We start from the raw sequence: 17,176 nt of genomic DNA, 5'->3' as shown, positions 1-17,176 counted from the left end.
TGGGTTCTCCTTAAACTCCTGCTGTAGCTGGGCTCTCCTCAAACTCCTGCTGTAGCTGGGCTCTCCTCAAACTCCTGCGGTAGCTGGTCTCTCTAGTCCTCTAGTCTGAATCTGCTGTAGCAGGTCTCCTCTAGTCTGAATCTGCTGTAGCTGGTCTCTAGTCTGAGTCTGCTGTAGCTGGTCTCTCTAGTCTGAATCTGCTGTAGCTGGTCTCTCTAGTCTGAATCTGCTGTAGCTGATCTCTAGTCTGAATCTGCTGTAGCTGGTCTCTCTAGTCTGAATCTTCTGAGAGTAGCTGGACTCTATCTCTCTCTCTGCCTGGATGATAGGGCTGTGAGGCTAAACAAACAGGGCAGCTAACGAGATCATTCTTGCTGCAGCTGTGAATAATGAATGCGTTCCTGCACAGTTCAGAGATGATGCTGTCCTCGCAATCACTTCCTCTCTGTATTACCGCTAAACCCATCTCTTTCTAAACCCTGAGCGTGGTGCTGGTTAACTGGTCCCTCACCACTCATCTCCATTAATCTTTACATTCATAGACCACACCCAACTTTACAGCCTCCAACTATGATCTACAGTGGCTCTGATATGGCCTGATTCTGTGTCTGATATGACAAATTAGCATAATTAGCACATATGAAATGTCAGGCTATTCCAGTTCTGCATAGTCTCACCTGTCACCTCTATTCATCTATTCATTGGCATGCTGTTCATTCAGCTACAGTGGAGCCTCCTGACACACACACACACACACACACACACACACACACCTGCACAGATAAAGCCTCACACAGCTTTGATTTTTCATTCATGACTTGACAGAGATGCCTGATGGGACCTGTTGTGAATAAAAGCCTTAATCCCCACTTGACGTCCTGTATTTTTGAGGATGGAGAGAGAGAGAGAGAGAGAGAGAGAGAGAGAGGGAGTACTGGCAAATAAAGAGAGCAGTAGTGAGAGACAGAGAGAGGGAAGGAAGAGAGACACAAGGAAGAGAGACGTCACGGCGGGCTGTGCGTGCTACTCATGCCGATTAGCATCTCATCCATTTGAATGCAGTGGATGAGTGTTACATCCCGAGGGCACTAAAGACTCCTCCCTGCCTACCTACTCTCAGCCTTTTATATGAATAGCTGGCTCTACTGCTGTACATTTCTGTCTGCCGCTGTAGTCTGTTTTCATGTACAAAATGTCAGTGTGTTATCCTCAGGGCCTGTGAGAGTGGTCACAGCCTCAGGACACTGCTGACAGGACAGCTGACCTGCGTGCATATCGCAGTCCTTTCCTTCACTCTGTGTGTGTGTGTGTGTGTGTGTGTGTGTGTGTGTGTGTGTGTGTGTGTGTGTGTGTGTACTCTCTACTGCAGTGGCTAAAGTGTCCAAGCAGCTGGTGCCCAGGAGGATGAGCTATTTAGCCTGCAGAGGGAGCTAGAGGACACGCGCCTTGAACTACACTCTCCAACACCAGGGATATCGCCACCCGGCAACAACACCAGAGTGATATCAACCAACTCACACGGTGAGTGTGTGAGTGTGTGTGTGTGTTAATGTGTGTGTGTGTGTGTTTGTATTAATGATTAATGTGTGTGTGTGTGTATTAATGTGTGTGTGTAATGGCGGTAATGTGTGTGTGGCGGTGTATTAATGTGTGTGTGTGTATTGTGTGCGGTAATGCGTGTGGGTATTAGCGTGTCGCGTCAATGGCGTGTCGCGTGTGGGTAATGCGGCGTCGCGATAGCGGTAATGTTGGCGATGATGGGTAATGCGTCTTGGCGTCGCGTGTGTATTGATATATTGGCAGTATTGTGTATTATTGTGTGCGTGTCGCATTAATGCGTGTCGCGTGTGTATTAATGTGTGGTATTATTATGCGTATTGTGTGTGTCGCGTGCGATGGCGATAGCGATGGCGTCGCGTCGCGTCGCGTCGCGTCGCGTGTCGCGTGTGTCAACGTCTCAATAGCAATGGCTAATAATAATATTAACAATATTATTGTGTGTGTGTGTGTGTGTATTATTATTGTGTGTGTGTATTAATGCTTATATTAATATGTGTGTGTGTCGCATTAATGTGTGTGTGTATTAATAATAATGTGTGTGTGTATTCGTATCGTCTGCGTCGCATTAATGTCGCATTAATGGCATTAATGCGTGTCGCATTAATGCGTGTGTGTGTGTGCTCCAGTAATGTGTGTGTGTATTGTATTAAATAATATTGTGTAATGCGCGTGTGTATTAACATTAATGTAATGTCTGTGTCGCGTCGCATTAATGGCCAATGCGTGTGTAATGCGTGTGTGTGTGTGTGTGTATGTGGCCAATGCGTGGCCAATATGCGTGTGTGTGTAATGCGTGTGTGTGTAATGCGTGTGTGTGTTAATAATAATGCGTGTGTGTGTGTGTATTAATGTGTGTGTGTGTGTATTAAAATGTGTGTGTGTGTGTGTGTGTATTAAAATGTGTGTGTGTGTGTGTGTATTAATGTGTGTGTGTGTGTGTGTGTGTGTGTGTGTGTGTGTGTGTGTGTGTGTGTGTGTGTGTGTGTGTGTGTATTAATGTGTGTGTGTGTGTGTATTAATGTGTGTGTGTGTGTGTGTGCAGGCGTGTGGAAGAGGAGGAGCGCCGTTGGCGGGGGGAGCTGGATGAGCTGCTGGGGAAGATGGCGGCTGTGCAGGCGGAGCGGCAGAGTCTGGTGCGGGACCAGGGCCAGCTCCAGCAACACAGAGAGCCTGATAGGCCGAGCTGGAGGCGGCTCGCCTTCACGCGACACAGGCACGCCTAACGCCATCACAGGCCCCGCTCCCCACACACACACTGGCCAACCACCTGCAAATAACTAATAACGCACTGGTGCGCCACACTTACACAGAGGCACGCCACACACACACACAGGCCCACATCATCACACACACAGGTACTCATACTTGCCTGATCACACTACACACACATCAATCGCACACACACACACAGGTACGACACACAGATGCATCCCATACACAGACCATCCGCCTTACACAATTCAATGCCACACACAGGTCTTCAGCCCAGTTCAGCAAACAGGAATATTCCGCTTCTGCTACACATGGAAACATCTTATTGCCATAACCAGAATAGGGTCCTTAATGGGAAACATCTTATTGCCATAACCAGAATAGGGTTACATAGAATATGAAACATAGTCATTGTCATCCCATTTAAAGCGTAACTTTTGTCAAAATGCATCCTAGGTGTTTTTGTGAATGTACCCGAGTCAAACTTTCGTTTAAAAGCATAATTACGTCCGAAGCACCACTTTTAATCTGCCTTTCGCTGCTCCGCCTTTTGGCCAAAGTTACGCTTTAAGCCACAGAGTTTCTGGAAAGATCCAAATCTGTTTTTTTAAGCACAATTCTTACAACCTTTTTTTTTTTTTTTTTCATTTTTTCATTATTATATGTGCCCTCTTATTTACTTATTTACTTACTTTTTTGTTTACTTGAATGTTATGTTTGTCTGTGGACTTAAATTGGTAAAATATGTCTTGTCTTCACCGTGGGATAGTGAGAAGCGTAATTTCGATCTCTTTGTATGTCTGGAACATGTGAAGAAATTGACAATAAAGCTGACTTTGACTTTGACTTTGACTTTGACTTGGATGTAAGAATTGTGCGAAAACAGATTTGGATCTTTCCAGAAACCTTACTCACCAAGCCTCACACTGCCCCATCCCTATTGGTCTGTCACCTGCGACGCCTTCTCCGCTGTGTCCAGTAGGAGGCTCCTAAGCCCTGTGCTATGTGCACATTTGCACACCTGTGGACTGCACATGCCTGTTTGATGGTCACACCCGTGGACTGCACATGCCTGTGTGATGGTCACACCTGTGGACTACACATGCCTGTGTGATGGTCACACCTGTGGACTGTGTGATGGTCACACCTGTGATGGTCACACCTGTGGACTGTGATGGTCACACCTGTGGACTGTGTGATGGTCACACCTGTGGACTGTGTGATGGTCACACCTGTGAACTGTGATGGTCACACCTGTGGACTGCACATACCTGTGTGATGGTCACACCTGTGGACTGCACATGCCTGTGTGATGGTCACACCTGTGGACTGCACATGTCTGTGTGATGGTCATCAAGAGAGCACTGAGCTACAGCACCTTACAGCCCAAACAGAGTTGGTTTGAAGCGTCCCCTCATGGTTTACATGCCTCTAGGCTGACCAGTGTGTGTGTGTGTGTGTGTGTGTGTGTGTGTGTGTGTGTGGTGTGTGTGTGTGTGTGTGTGTGTGTGTGTGTGTGTGTGTGTGTGTGTGTAGAAAAGCCCAGCGACGTGCAGAAGCCCTGAAGCAGCAGCTGGAGGAGTCCATGGATAAGGAGCTGACTGCCCTGCACTACCTGGCTGGAGTGGTGGGACTTGCTGAGAAGACCACACAGGAGAGAGACCAGCTCATACACATGGTACACACAAACACAAACACACACACACACACACACACACACACACACACACCCTGCCTACAATACACCTTACAATACTCCACACACACACAAACACATAATACACAAACACACTTGCACACACACACACACACACACACACACACACACACACACACAAACACATAATACACAAACACACTTGCACAATGCACACACACGTACACATACACACACAAATACATAATACACAACACACACTTGCACACACACGTACACACACACACACACACACACACACACACACACACATAAGAGTGGTGGGGATTGCAGAATAGACTGCATAAGAGAGAGACCAGGGTAAGGTGTGTGTGTGTGTGTTGTAAGTAGGTCGGAGGGGAAGGTAAGCTAATAAGAATTGATCAGGAGGGCAGCACATTAGAGAAAGTGTGTCAGATACACCCTCAACACACACTGGGGCCATGCAGCATGTGTGCCAGATGAGCTGATGAGCTGTGTGTGTGTGTGTCAGGGATGGAAATTAGCACCAGCCACCAGCCAAATGCGGGTTAATTTGTGCACTGGCGGGTAAATTTGGTCAACTTACCAGCCACTGTGGCGGGTAAGATATAGCTAGCATACCCCAAATATACAGTCAGATACGGTGGAATTTTTATTGGCCCTGACAGTTAAAAATAAGAAAGTGTCTCGTAGGGATCATGTAATGTTATCAGTAGCCTATAGGGATAAATCGTGCTGATTTGAAGTTACTACAACTACCAGTGAGCCACAGTCTCCCCGCAGCATGGTGCAGTATTTCACTTTTTGACACTAAGTGCGTCCAAATTCACCCATTCTTCTCTGTTGAACTCCTCGAGAAGTCTTCATCACACAGACATCATATAAAGAGCCTTTTCTCAGCTTTTAAATGGGTCTAGCTAGCCGCTATTTGCTGTGATAAACAGTTCAAGAGAAAAATAAAGTAGAATGGGCCAGGGCCAGCAAAAGACCATGTCTGAGAGAGAGAGAGAGAGAGAGAGAGAGAGAGAGAGAGAGAGAAAGAAAGAGAGAGAGAGAGAGAGAGAGAGAGAGAAAGAGAGAGAGAGAGAGAATGCGTGTCAGTATAGCCCGGATGTCTGCTCTAGTTTTCATTATGGTCACTTGGGTGTCTGGTTTCTAGTGTCTGTCTCATCTTTTTAGGTCAGTTCGTTGAAGTGTGTGTGTGTGTACGTTTGTGGCTGCTACTCAGGAAAAAAACGGACCACTCCTGATGTTTCTGAATGTTAGTGTTTAGTAATGAGGATAAGAAGCAAGTTTCTCCCACGTCACAGATATGAGACTCTTCCTGTGTGAGGCCTTGGGGCAGAGGTCTTCATTATTAAACATGACACCCCCCCTCTCCCTTTCTCTCTCTATCCACTCCTCCCCCTCCAGCTCTGTAAGTGCTGTTAGATTCTAGACCCTAGTCTCTAGACCTCCTCCACCTCCATAACACCAACCGTCTCCACCTCCATAAGTCCAACCCCTCCACCCCTCCACCTCCATAAGCCCAACCCCTCCACCTCCATAACACCAACCATAACACCAACAGCCTTCATCTCCACCTCATACACCTCCTTCACCTCATAACCCCAACCCCTACACCCCATAACACCAACTCCACCACCTCCTCCTCCTCTTCTTAACCCCTCAGTTATTTAACCACTGTTTAACCCCCATTCCATAGAAATACATCCCACATGTCTATAACCCATTGCCCCTTCCTTTTGTGCTCCCCTCTAGCCTATCCTCCTCCTTTGTTCCCCATTGCCCCTCCTCTTGTGCCCCTCAGTTTATCCTCTTCCCGGTTCCCCGGTTTCTTCCTTCTTTAGTTTCCCCTAGTTTATCCTTCCTTCCAGTAATCCCATTGTTCCTCCCCCTTGTGCTCCTCCCCGGTTTATCCTCCTCGGTATCCCATTGTTTCCTTCCTTTTAGTCCTCCCAGTTTATCCTCCTCCAGTAATCCCCATTGCCCCTCCCCCTTGTGCTCCTCCCCAGCCTATCCTCTTCCAGTAATCCCCATTACCCCTCCTGCTGCTCCTTAGCTCCCCAGCTACTCACCCATTTACTCCCTTAGCCCCTCCTCCTCCAATAACCCCTCCCATTTGTCCATTAGCCCCTCCTCCTCCAGTAACCCCTCCTCCTGTTGTGTGCTGCAGGCCTCAGTGCTGGAGAAGGACAAACAGGACGTCCTCACCCGCACCATCCAGGGCACCGTGCAGCTCGCCAAGCTACAGGAGAAGGTCAAGGTAACACACACACACACACACACACACACACATTCACAAGCACACCTACACATGTACACATCATCCAGGGCACCTCGCAGTCTTCGCAAGCTACAGGAGAAGGGTCACACACACACACACACCTGCACACATGCATACACACACACACACACATGTACACACTACACTTACAGGAGAAGGTCATCAGTTCATATCATGGGTACACACACTTACTCATCAGTTCATTGGGATTCTGAGAGATCCTAGGGGATCGGCTTAGCTTTGGTGTGTGTGTGTGTGTGTGTGTGTGTGTGTGTGTGTGTGTTTGGAGATTGATGTGCTACTCTGCACTAATGAAATCCTTGGTTTTGCTGACATGCACTAAAGCACCTCTAGTACACACCACATGCGTGCGTGCGTGCGTGCGTGCGTGCTTTCATCTGTGTGGTGAGCAGGCCGGAAGGAAAGTTGTAATTTCTGCATCTCTGTATGTTTAGATGAGACTAGGAGCAAGTCTATAATTCACTTCTAGCTTTCTTTTCCCTGAAGTCTGCAGTCGGTAGGCCTTTGGGTGGGTGTAGGTTATGAAGGTGGATGTCCCCTTTGGGAGGGGGTAGATTATGAAGGTGGATGTTCCCTTTGGGTGGGTGAAGGTTATGAAGGTGGATGTTCCCTTTGGGTGGGGGTAGGTGTGGTTCTAGCGGTGTCAGCACCACATAAGTGCCTGTGTGTATAAAGAGTCTATATGTAACAAATGTTCCTCAGCCAACGGAATATCAATGAGGTCCCACTAACACAAACAACTCAATAAGCAAACCTACACACACACACACACACACACAAAACACACAAACACACACACACACACACATACACACCACACAAACATACGCACACCTTGACATTTACACACACACATGTAATGAGAATTCTAACTCTGTTGCTAACCTCCAGTGTGTGTGCCCTTTACAGTTTCTCTCTCTAGCTGTCTCCTCTCTGCCCTCTCTCCATCCCTCTCCACCTCCCTCTCCATCCCTCCATCTCTCTCCATCTCATTCTATTTCTCTGTCCTCTCTCCATCTCTCTCTGTCCTCTCTCAATCTCTCTCTCCTTCCTCTTGTCCCTCTCTCTCCTCTTTTCTCCTCCATCTCTATTCTCTCTTCATCTCTCCTTTCTCCTTCATCTTTTCTCCTTCATCTCTATTCTTTTCATCTTCCTTTCTATATCCATCTTTTTTTTTTTTATCTTTATTTAAATCTTCATCTTTTTCTTTCCTTCCATCTTTATTCTTTCCATCTTCCTTTATCCATCTCTCCTTTCTCCTCCATCTCTATTCTCTCTTCATCTCTCCTTCCTCCATCTCTCTTTTCTCCTCCACCTCTCTTTTCTCTCTAATGTCTCTGCTGTTTCTCTGGTCATGTCCTCCTCTTGTACGTCTCACCTACCAGATACCACAGAAGAGTCTGGGAGCCCAATCTTCTTCTTCTTCTTCTGTCCAGCACACTGAACCTGTGCCTGGGTGTGTGTGCTTTTTTCAACTTATAAACTCTCTCTCCCTCTCTCTCTCTCTCTCTCTCTCTCTCTCTCTCTCTCTCTCTCTCTCTCTCTCTCTTTTTCAAACACACACCTTACACACGGCATTACACACACACACACACAATTTCCCCTCTTTCACTTGGGAGTGCTTGGATAGTTTCATGGGATATTGACACAGAGGTCTGTGATTAACTTCTCTCTAAAGCTCCCCCAAACCATAAGTGTGGTGTGGCATCTCACTAACGGCTGCTGTGATTGGCCGTGTATGTAACATGCTGTGCTCTGATTGGCTGCTGTCATGTGAGGGTGATGCATGAGTGTGGTGTGTCACTATCGGCTGCTGCGATTGGGTGTGTTTTGTAATGAGCTTTGTTATGATTGGCTGCTGTCATGTGAGGGTGATGCATAAGTGTGGTGTGTCACTATCGGCTGCTGTGATTGGGTGTGTTTTGTAATGAGCTTTGTTATGATTGGCTGCTGTCATGTGAGTGCTGCCTCCTGGCTAATCCATTAGCCATTGAACCAGTGTCCTTCCACTCCATTAAGCTGCCCACACCTCATCGATCCAGCACGTGCCGCCAGAGTGTTGAGGTGTCCTAAGAACCGCACGGTGTGTGTGTGTGTGTGTGTGTGTGTGTGTGTGTCTGTCTGTGTGTGCAGCATGGGTGTCCTTAGAGCTGCACAGGGTTTGTGTGTGTGCCCGTGTGGGTATGTGTGTGTGATAACAGAATTAAGTGGAATGTATGTGCATTAGTTGTGTAAGAGTGTAATTTGTATGTGTCACACTGTGAAGGGCTGTGTTGGTTTTTGCATTGAGATTGAGATGCTGTGGCCTTGCCTTGCCGTGTGTGTGTGCGTGTGCGTGTGCGTGTGCGTGTGTGTGTGTGCATGTCTATGTGTGTGTGGGGCAGACTAACCTTAAAAGCTTTGTTCTTTAGAGGCCAGACGCGACGGATGATGGTGAATAGGTAACCTGAAGCCTCAGATGTCCGGTCAGCTCTTCCACCACCAGAGAAAAAGCTGTGTCGGGCATTTCGGTCAGAATCAGTGACGTTGGAAATGGAGGTGTAGGGGGTGCAGCCGCACCTCCATTTCCTCCATGTTTTCTGTGTAGACAGACCCATGGCTACACTGGACATGCAACGGTGTTCTGTTCCCAGAGCATGCTTTCTCTGTCTATGATCTGCAGGGTTAGGGCCATCTCGATGAGGCGATTGCTGGTCTGTGAATAATTTGCGGCACAATCGGATGGTATCATGAAACCGCTGACCAAAAGATAAAAAACAAAACATTTTCCAGATCAGTAAATACTTCTTAATTTAGTGTTATCAAATAAAGAGGCATAGCATTGGGCAGTATCGGTGTGAGCACTCATTCAATGTGTGTGCGCATCTGCAAGTGAAACTGTTGAACCACTGGAGATAACTTGGGTAGCAGCAACAAACAATGTATTTACAACAATGAACGAAGCTGATTCTTGCTGTCCATGAAAACAGTATAGAGACTGGCTAGTCTAATCCAAAAAATGGAAATAACAGATCCTTAAATTGACACTACTGCCTCCAGTTTTTCCTCAACTTAACTTATTAAGAAGCGATCATCAAAATGTCTGGTGTGTGTGTGATCGCGCTCCCTCGGCAGTAAACCCAATGCTGTTTTATAGTTGCCATGGCAGCCTACAAGCCCAGCATGTCTCACTGGGATATGGACAGACAGACCTGAGATCTGCACATGTGCAGTTGGGATGGTGGTTATGTTTGATGTGTACATTACTGAGACCTGCACATGTGCAGTTGGGATGGTGGTTATGTTTGATGTGTACATTACTGAGACCTGCACATGTGCAGTTGGGATGGTGGTTATGTTTGATGTGTACATTACTGAGACCTGCACATGTGCAGTTGGGATGGTGGTTATGTTTGATGTGTACATTACTGAGACCTGCACATGTGCCGTTGGGATGGTGGTTATGTTTGATGTGTACACTACTGAGACCTGCACATGTGCATTGAGTTAGTATGGTGCTTATTGATGTACTGATCCCATGCTGATGTCAGATGTTGGTCCGATGCCGACTTAATTGGGTCAGATCTGTGTGTCATGCTTGGATGCCGACTCAATTGGGTCAGATCTGTGTGTCATGCATGGATGCTGACTTAGTTGGGTCAGATCTGTGTGTCATGCGTGGATGCTGACTTAGTTGGCCAGATCTGTGTGTCATGCGTGGTGCCGACTCCGTTGGATCAGATCTGTGTGCCATGCGTGGTGCCGACTCAGTTGGGTCAGATCTGTGTGTCATGCGTGGATGCTGACTTAGTTGGGTCAGATCTGTGTGTCATGCGTGGATGGCGACTCAGTTGGGTCAGATCTGTGTGTCATGCGTGACTTTCTTGACCACTGCTGGAGACTCCACCCCTCTGCAATCACAAGTTGATGAGCTGGAAGTGATTGGAGCCACGGTTTTCTAGACCATCTGCCAGGTTGCCCAGGCAACACCACACTTACTGTCCACTCCTAGATGATGGATGAACTCAACACACTTCAATTCATATCTTCAACACACACACACACACACACACACACACACAAACAAACAAACACACACACACACACACACAGGAGCCATCAAGGAGCCAGGAGTGCATGTGTATGTGTGTGGTTTGTTATCTGTCAGGAATCAGTGGAGGACTCATATCTCGTAGAGACCCACTTTATGAACCAGTGAAGGAGTCATCTCTTGTAGAGACCCACTTTATGAACCAGTGAAGGACTCATCTCTTGTAGGACCCACAAGGAGCAGATGCAAGCAGTGCTTCTGAGTGTGTGTGTGTAATAGTCCTCACTGCTAGTGTCACTGTGTGTGTGTGTGTGTGTGTGTAAAGAGTGTCTGAGTGGTCTCTGAGTGTGTGTGTGTGTGTGTGTAAAGAGTGTGTGTGTGTGTGTGTGTAAAGAGTGTCTAAGTGGTCTCTGAGTGTGTGTGAGTATTTTTCTGTTTGTGACCTTTGCGATGTCTACGTGTGTGTGTGTGAGAGAGAGTGACAGAAAGAAAGATGAGAAGTATGCTTAGTGTCGCAAAATGTTGTGTGTGTGAGACTGTCATTGCTAATCAGTGAAGCCTCTGGTGTCCTGGTCATTTGATGGCTGTCTAGGTTGAATGTGTTCTATATGAAATGATCTTTATTGTTCTATATGAAATGATCTTTATTGTTCTACATGAAATGATCTTTATTGTTCTATATGAAATTATCTTTATTGTTCTATATGAAATGATCTTTATTGTTTTCTACACTCATTTTCTACTGGCCAACAGTCAACATTTAAAGAATGATCCCTTCTCCCCCACACACCCAACACATAGCTCTACACATAGCTTCTCCTCCACACCCAACACATAGCTCTACACACTTAGCTTCTCCTCCACACCCAACACATAGCTCTACACACTTACCGTAGCTTCTCCTCCACACCCAACACATAGCTCTACACACATAGCTTCTCCTCCACACCCAACACATAGCTCTACACACTTACCGTAGCTTCTCCTCCACACCCAACACATAGCTCTACACATAGCTTCTCCTCCACACCCAACACATAGCTCTACACACTTAGCTTCTCCTCCACACCCAACACATAGCTCTACACACTTACCGTAGCTTCTCCTCCACACCCAACACATAGCTCTACACATAGCTTCTCCTCCACACCCAACACATAGCTCTACACATATAGCTTCTCCTCCACACCCAACACATAGCTCTACACACTTACCGTAGCTTCTCCTCCACACCCAACACATAGCTCTACACATAGCTTCTCCTCCACACCCAACACATAGCTCTACACATATAGCTTCTCCTCCACACCCAACACATAGCTCTACACACTTACCGTGAGCTCCTCCACACCCAACACATAGTTTCTACACATAGCTTCTCCTCCACACCCAACACATATAGCTACACATATAGCTTCTCCCACACCCAACACATAGTTTCTACACACACTTACCTTAGCTTCTCCTCCACACCTAACACATAGCTCTACACATAGCTTCTCCTTCCACACCTCCAATACATAGCTCTACACACTTTAGCTTCTCCTCCACACCCAACACATAGTTCTACACACTTACCGTGGCTTCTCCTCCACACCCAACACATAGTTTCTACACATAGCTTTCTCCTCCACACCTTAACACATAGCTCTACACACTTACCGTAGCTTCTCCTCCACACCCAACACATAGCTCTACACATAGCTTCTCCTCCACACCCAACACATAGCTCTACACACTTAGCTTCTCCTCCACACCCAACACATAGCTCTACACACTTAGCTTCTCTTCCACACCCAACACATAGCTCTACACACTTTACAGAAGCTTCTCCTCCACCCTTAACACATAGCTCTACACATATAGCTTCTCCTCCACACCCAACACATAGCTCTACACACTTAGCTTTCTCCCTTACACCCAACACATAGTTTGCTACCACACTATCAGAAGCCTCCTCCACACCTAACACATAGCTCTACACATCTTCATGAGCTTCTCCTCCACACCTAACACATAGCTTCTACACACTTACCGTAGCTTCTCCTCCACACCCAACACATAGCTCTACACATATAGCTTCTCCTCCACACACAACACATAGCTCTTACACACTAGCTTCCTCTCCACACACCAACACATAGTTTCTACACACTTACTTACGTGGCTTCTCCCTCCACACCCAACACATAGCTCTACACACTTAGCTTCTCCTCCACACCCAACACATAGCTCTACACACTTAGCTTCTCCTCCACACCCAACACATAGCTCTACACACTTAGCTTCTCCTCCACACCCAACACATAGCTCTACACATATAGCTTCTCCTCCACACCCAACACATAGCTCTACACACTTAGCTTCTCCTCCACACCCAACACATAGCTCTACACACTTAGCTTCTCCTCCACACCCAACACATAGCTCTACACACTTAGCTTCTCCTCCACACCCAACACATAGCTCTACACACTTACCGTAGCTTCTCCTCCACACCCAACACATAGCTCTACACACTTAGCTTCTCTTTGTTGTTTTGTTTGTTGTATTTTCCCTCCCACTATGTAAAGCGGCCTTGAGTTTGAGAAAGGCGCTATATACATGAATCCGGTGAAACTACCGGAAGTAAGCGGGCGCCATTACTGAGCTGTTGCTGGGCAGCGTTGCGCCAGTTGCGTCCACTGGGATACCAGCCCGCGATTTACCACTGTCTCGCTACTTCTTTTATAATGTCGAGTGGGAAAACATGTTCCATTTTCAATTGTTCCAATAGCAGCAATAAAATTACTAGTTGGAAGAAAAATGTGAGAAAAAACAATGTGAGATACACAAAATACCCCGGGTCGACTGCCCCTGTCTGGTAGCTAACGTTACCATACGGTTTGCACAGATAGCAGTTAGCTGTACATTACCCTTTCCTTTTGAAATGTGAAAATTGGATAAACAATGGTCACAAATTAAAAACATGAATTTGTTTATTTGATATCCATTCATTTATTTATTGTTGCCAAATGGACAGATATTTGTATAGTTTACTCGTTAGCTAGCCTAGCTAGCATAGTTATTGCTAACGTTAGCTAGCTACAGTAGTTAAGTAGATATAACACCCCCAATTATCACCACTTTTGTTCAGAAATTCTGAAACAACAATGTTTTTTAACACTTCAAAATAACATTTGCTGAATGAACCTTACATTTTTCAGTAGCCATAGGTGTATAGATTTGAACAAAATCTGGTTTGGTTCTTAATGGGAGCATTTACTGCCTGAAATATCCGATTTTGTTTATCACACTCTGAGTTATAGTGCTGGCCTGATGGGTCGCCTATTTACGCCGTTCAACGGCACATGAACGTTAGACCGGAGAATTCTCGCCATGAAATTAAAAATTCCACTGGAGCTCCAAGCGGTTGTGTACACGCAGCCTTACAACACTGTTTACAGCTCTTCTAGTCATGATAAAATGTCATTTTTGGTACATAGCTAATTTAGATACACCTATGGTGTGGGTGGTTGCGTTTCTTTAGGAGTCCGCCGTCTTGGTTTGTATAGAAATGGATATTAAGTGACACATGTATACGCAAGACGGCGGAAATACGGGACCGACGGTAATAGGGGGAGTTCCGATATAATATCAACCTAGTCCCAATTATGTCTTTATTTCCTCATTCTCTACTCTAAGCTATTTTCATAAATAATCTGTAAGATCGCTTGTACCTTCATCTGTGACTGGAGGCCACTGTCTAACATCATCAACCCAACAAGCCATTCTGCCTGGCTGTAGCGGTCATTGAGGGTGCGTTATCACGGAGGTTTGTTTACATACCAGTAACAGCTCAGTAATGGTGTCGCCACAAGATGGCAGCCTCCACAGAACGCTCGTCGGATTCGTGTATAAATTAAACTTATTATTATTATTATTATTATTTATTAAAATAAGGAAAAACACAGTGTTGATATGCTTTACAAGTAAGTTGTAAAAAACTAAACACAAAAAAAAATAGTATAGTGAAAGAAAAAAGCAGAAGAAAGCTGAAAGGGATACAGAGAATATATAGGCATGTCTTTGTGTGTGTGTGTGTGTGTGTGTGTGTGTGTGTGTGTGTGTGTGAGAGAGAGAGAGAAAGAGCGAGAGAGAGAGAGAGGAGAGCGTGAGGAGATACTCTCCTACTCATTCAGTCGGAAATTATTATTTATTGGTTTTTATATGGGCCACCAATGGAGCATCGCATTATCAGAAATTCTAAACTATTGCTAACCTGTAACTTTTGTTACATTCCGTGAACATCTCCTACGATCCGCTAGCTCTCCATTCTGTAAAATCCCCTTTAAGACGGGCTCTAAAATCTCTTCCCTAACACCCTAAAATCTCTTACCTTACATCCTGAAATACCTTACGTCCTAAAATCTCTTACCTAACGCCCATACGACAGTTGGCAGATTTCCAGGTCAGTAGCATTTTTCCATCTTGTGAGAAGAAAGCACCCAAAGACCATGTTATAAATGGATATTTCAGTCTTACTTAAAACTGCACCGATTGGTGGCATTTTGGTCCCAAACTAAATTCTAGACTTGTCATCCTCTAAAACTGGACCCTTTGAACAACGTTTTGGAGGCTGTGGTTGCTGCCTCAGGGAAAGCGTATTCTTATCACAACGCAAAGCATAATCAATAAGCAAGTTATAAGGGAAATGGCCTCTGTTGCCTTATACCAGTGGTCCCCAAACTATGGCCCGCCACCTCATTTTGGGTGGCCCCCCAAAACATGTCCGTGGTATATATCATCCGGCCCGCACGGGAGTACAACATCGTCAAACTAAAACCTCCGCAATTTCCCCCATTCATTCTCTATGGTGAGTCTTAAAGGGACACCAGGCAACGTTTTCGTGTTAATTACTCATCTTCAGTAAGTCGGTATATGGTTAAATGGCTCATTACAGGGCGAATGAAGACTCTCTCGCCCGCCCCTACTGCCTGTAAGAAGAATATCCCGCTTGCAAGTTCAGTGTATCGTACCCGCCGACCGAAGCAGGATCAGTTTACATCCTGCATCCACAGCACAGAGGCAGGCTAACGAAACGCTAGCGATTGTTGCAAATGTGTGTATAATGGCAGAGCCGGCGAAGAAGTAGCGAAAACCCTTGACGGAAGATGCAAATAAAAGGAAAAGAGCTTCAGACCGAGCGAGGGGGAGTTTCGTAGAGAAAAAGCATCAGGCTTGCCTGGTGTCCCTTTAACAGTACACATGTAATACTCTTTTTGTCCACCGGTGGTTGTTTTGGCGCTGTTTTACGCTGTTTTGCCATCGCAAACGGAAAGAAATGTAGGCCTACCTGCAAACAATGTAAGAGGCCTATGCTGACTGCATCATTGCTCAAAGTATTTTAAAAGTTTATCAATTAATTGTTAATAACTAACTAATTTCTATTCAAGTCATATTTCTGGGACTTTCTGGGATAATTATTTCTATTTTTTATTCACTCGTTCAAATGTTCATACAAAGAGTTCACAAAGTTCTCATCAGGTGACTGAAAGTTAGAATGGTGGTCATTTCAGTTTTCATTTCAGTCCTCATAGTTTGAGAACTTTAAATTATTTGTAGGATATTCACAGCTTGAGCTGTGTATGCAAAGACACAGAATTCAGAGTTCACACATTTTATTAAAATATACTTTTGGGACTCCCTGCTAATACTTTTGGGAATGCAAACGTTTTTTTTATTAGTATTATTTAATTTTACACTAATATAGCATGATGGCAATATAAACACAGCTAACAATGGTATTAAATTGCAATAGCCTACTCCGAGTCTCTGGCCCTCTCTTGGAGCCAGGCATAGTGAGCTGGCCCTTGGAAGAAAAAGTTTGGGGACCACTGCCTTATACAAATGCAGGCTAATATTTCCGTAATGATTTTATACACTTTTGTATTGTGTGTGTGTGTGTGTGTGGCTGAGTGGCTGAGGAAAGAGAATGGTGATGATATTTCGTAAGGATAAGGTTAACTAGACTAAGCTTTATGTAGCCATGTGTGTGTGTGTGTGTGTGTGTGTGTGTGTGTGAGAGAGAGAGAGAAAGAGCGAGAGAGAGAGAGGGAGAGCTAGGATACTCTCCCACTCATTCAGTCGAAATTATTATTTATTGGTTTTATATAGCCACCAATGGAGCATCGACATCAGAAATTCTAAACTATTGCTAACCTGTAACCCTTTGTTACATCGCGGACATCTCCTACGATCCGCTAGCTTCCATTCTGTAAAATCCCCTTAAAGACGGGCTCTAAAATCTCTTCCCTAACACCCTAAAAATCTCTTACCTTACATCCTTGAAATACCTTACCCCAAAAATCCTTACCTAACTTCCATAATGACAGTTGGCAGATTTCCA

The 17,176-nt window shown here is 45.5% G+C and overlaps 1 protein-coding gene across 1 annotated transcript in view; it reads left to right on the top strand.

The window, feature by feature from the left end:
• The window catches only part of cep89 (centrosomal protein 89), a 71,999-nt gene that overhangs the window by 16,579 nt on the left and 38,244 nt on the right, over positions 1–17,176 (top strand). The window contains 6 exon segments of the mRNA XM_048232188.1: positions 1,370–1,393; positions 1,396–1,429; positions 1,471–1,521; positions 2,603–2,773; positions 4,309–4,450; positions 6,627–6,716. Coding sequence (XP_048088145.1) covers positions 1,370–1,393; positions 1,396–1,429; positions 1,471–1,521; positions 2,603–2,773; positions 4,309–4,450; positions 6,627–6,716 — 512 coding nt within the window.

This window comes from Alosa alosa, chromosome 21 (assembly GCF_017589495.1).
Source record: "Alosa alosa isolate M-15738 ecotype Scorff River chromosome 21, AALO_Geno_1.1, whole genome shotgun sequence".
Taxonomy (NCBI): Eukaryota; Metazoa; Chordata; class Actinopteri; order Clupeiformes; family Clupeidae; genus Alosa; species Alosa alosa.
Note: the sequence above shows the minus strand (reverse complement) of the source record. Positions and strands in the feature narration are given on the sequence as shown.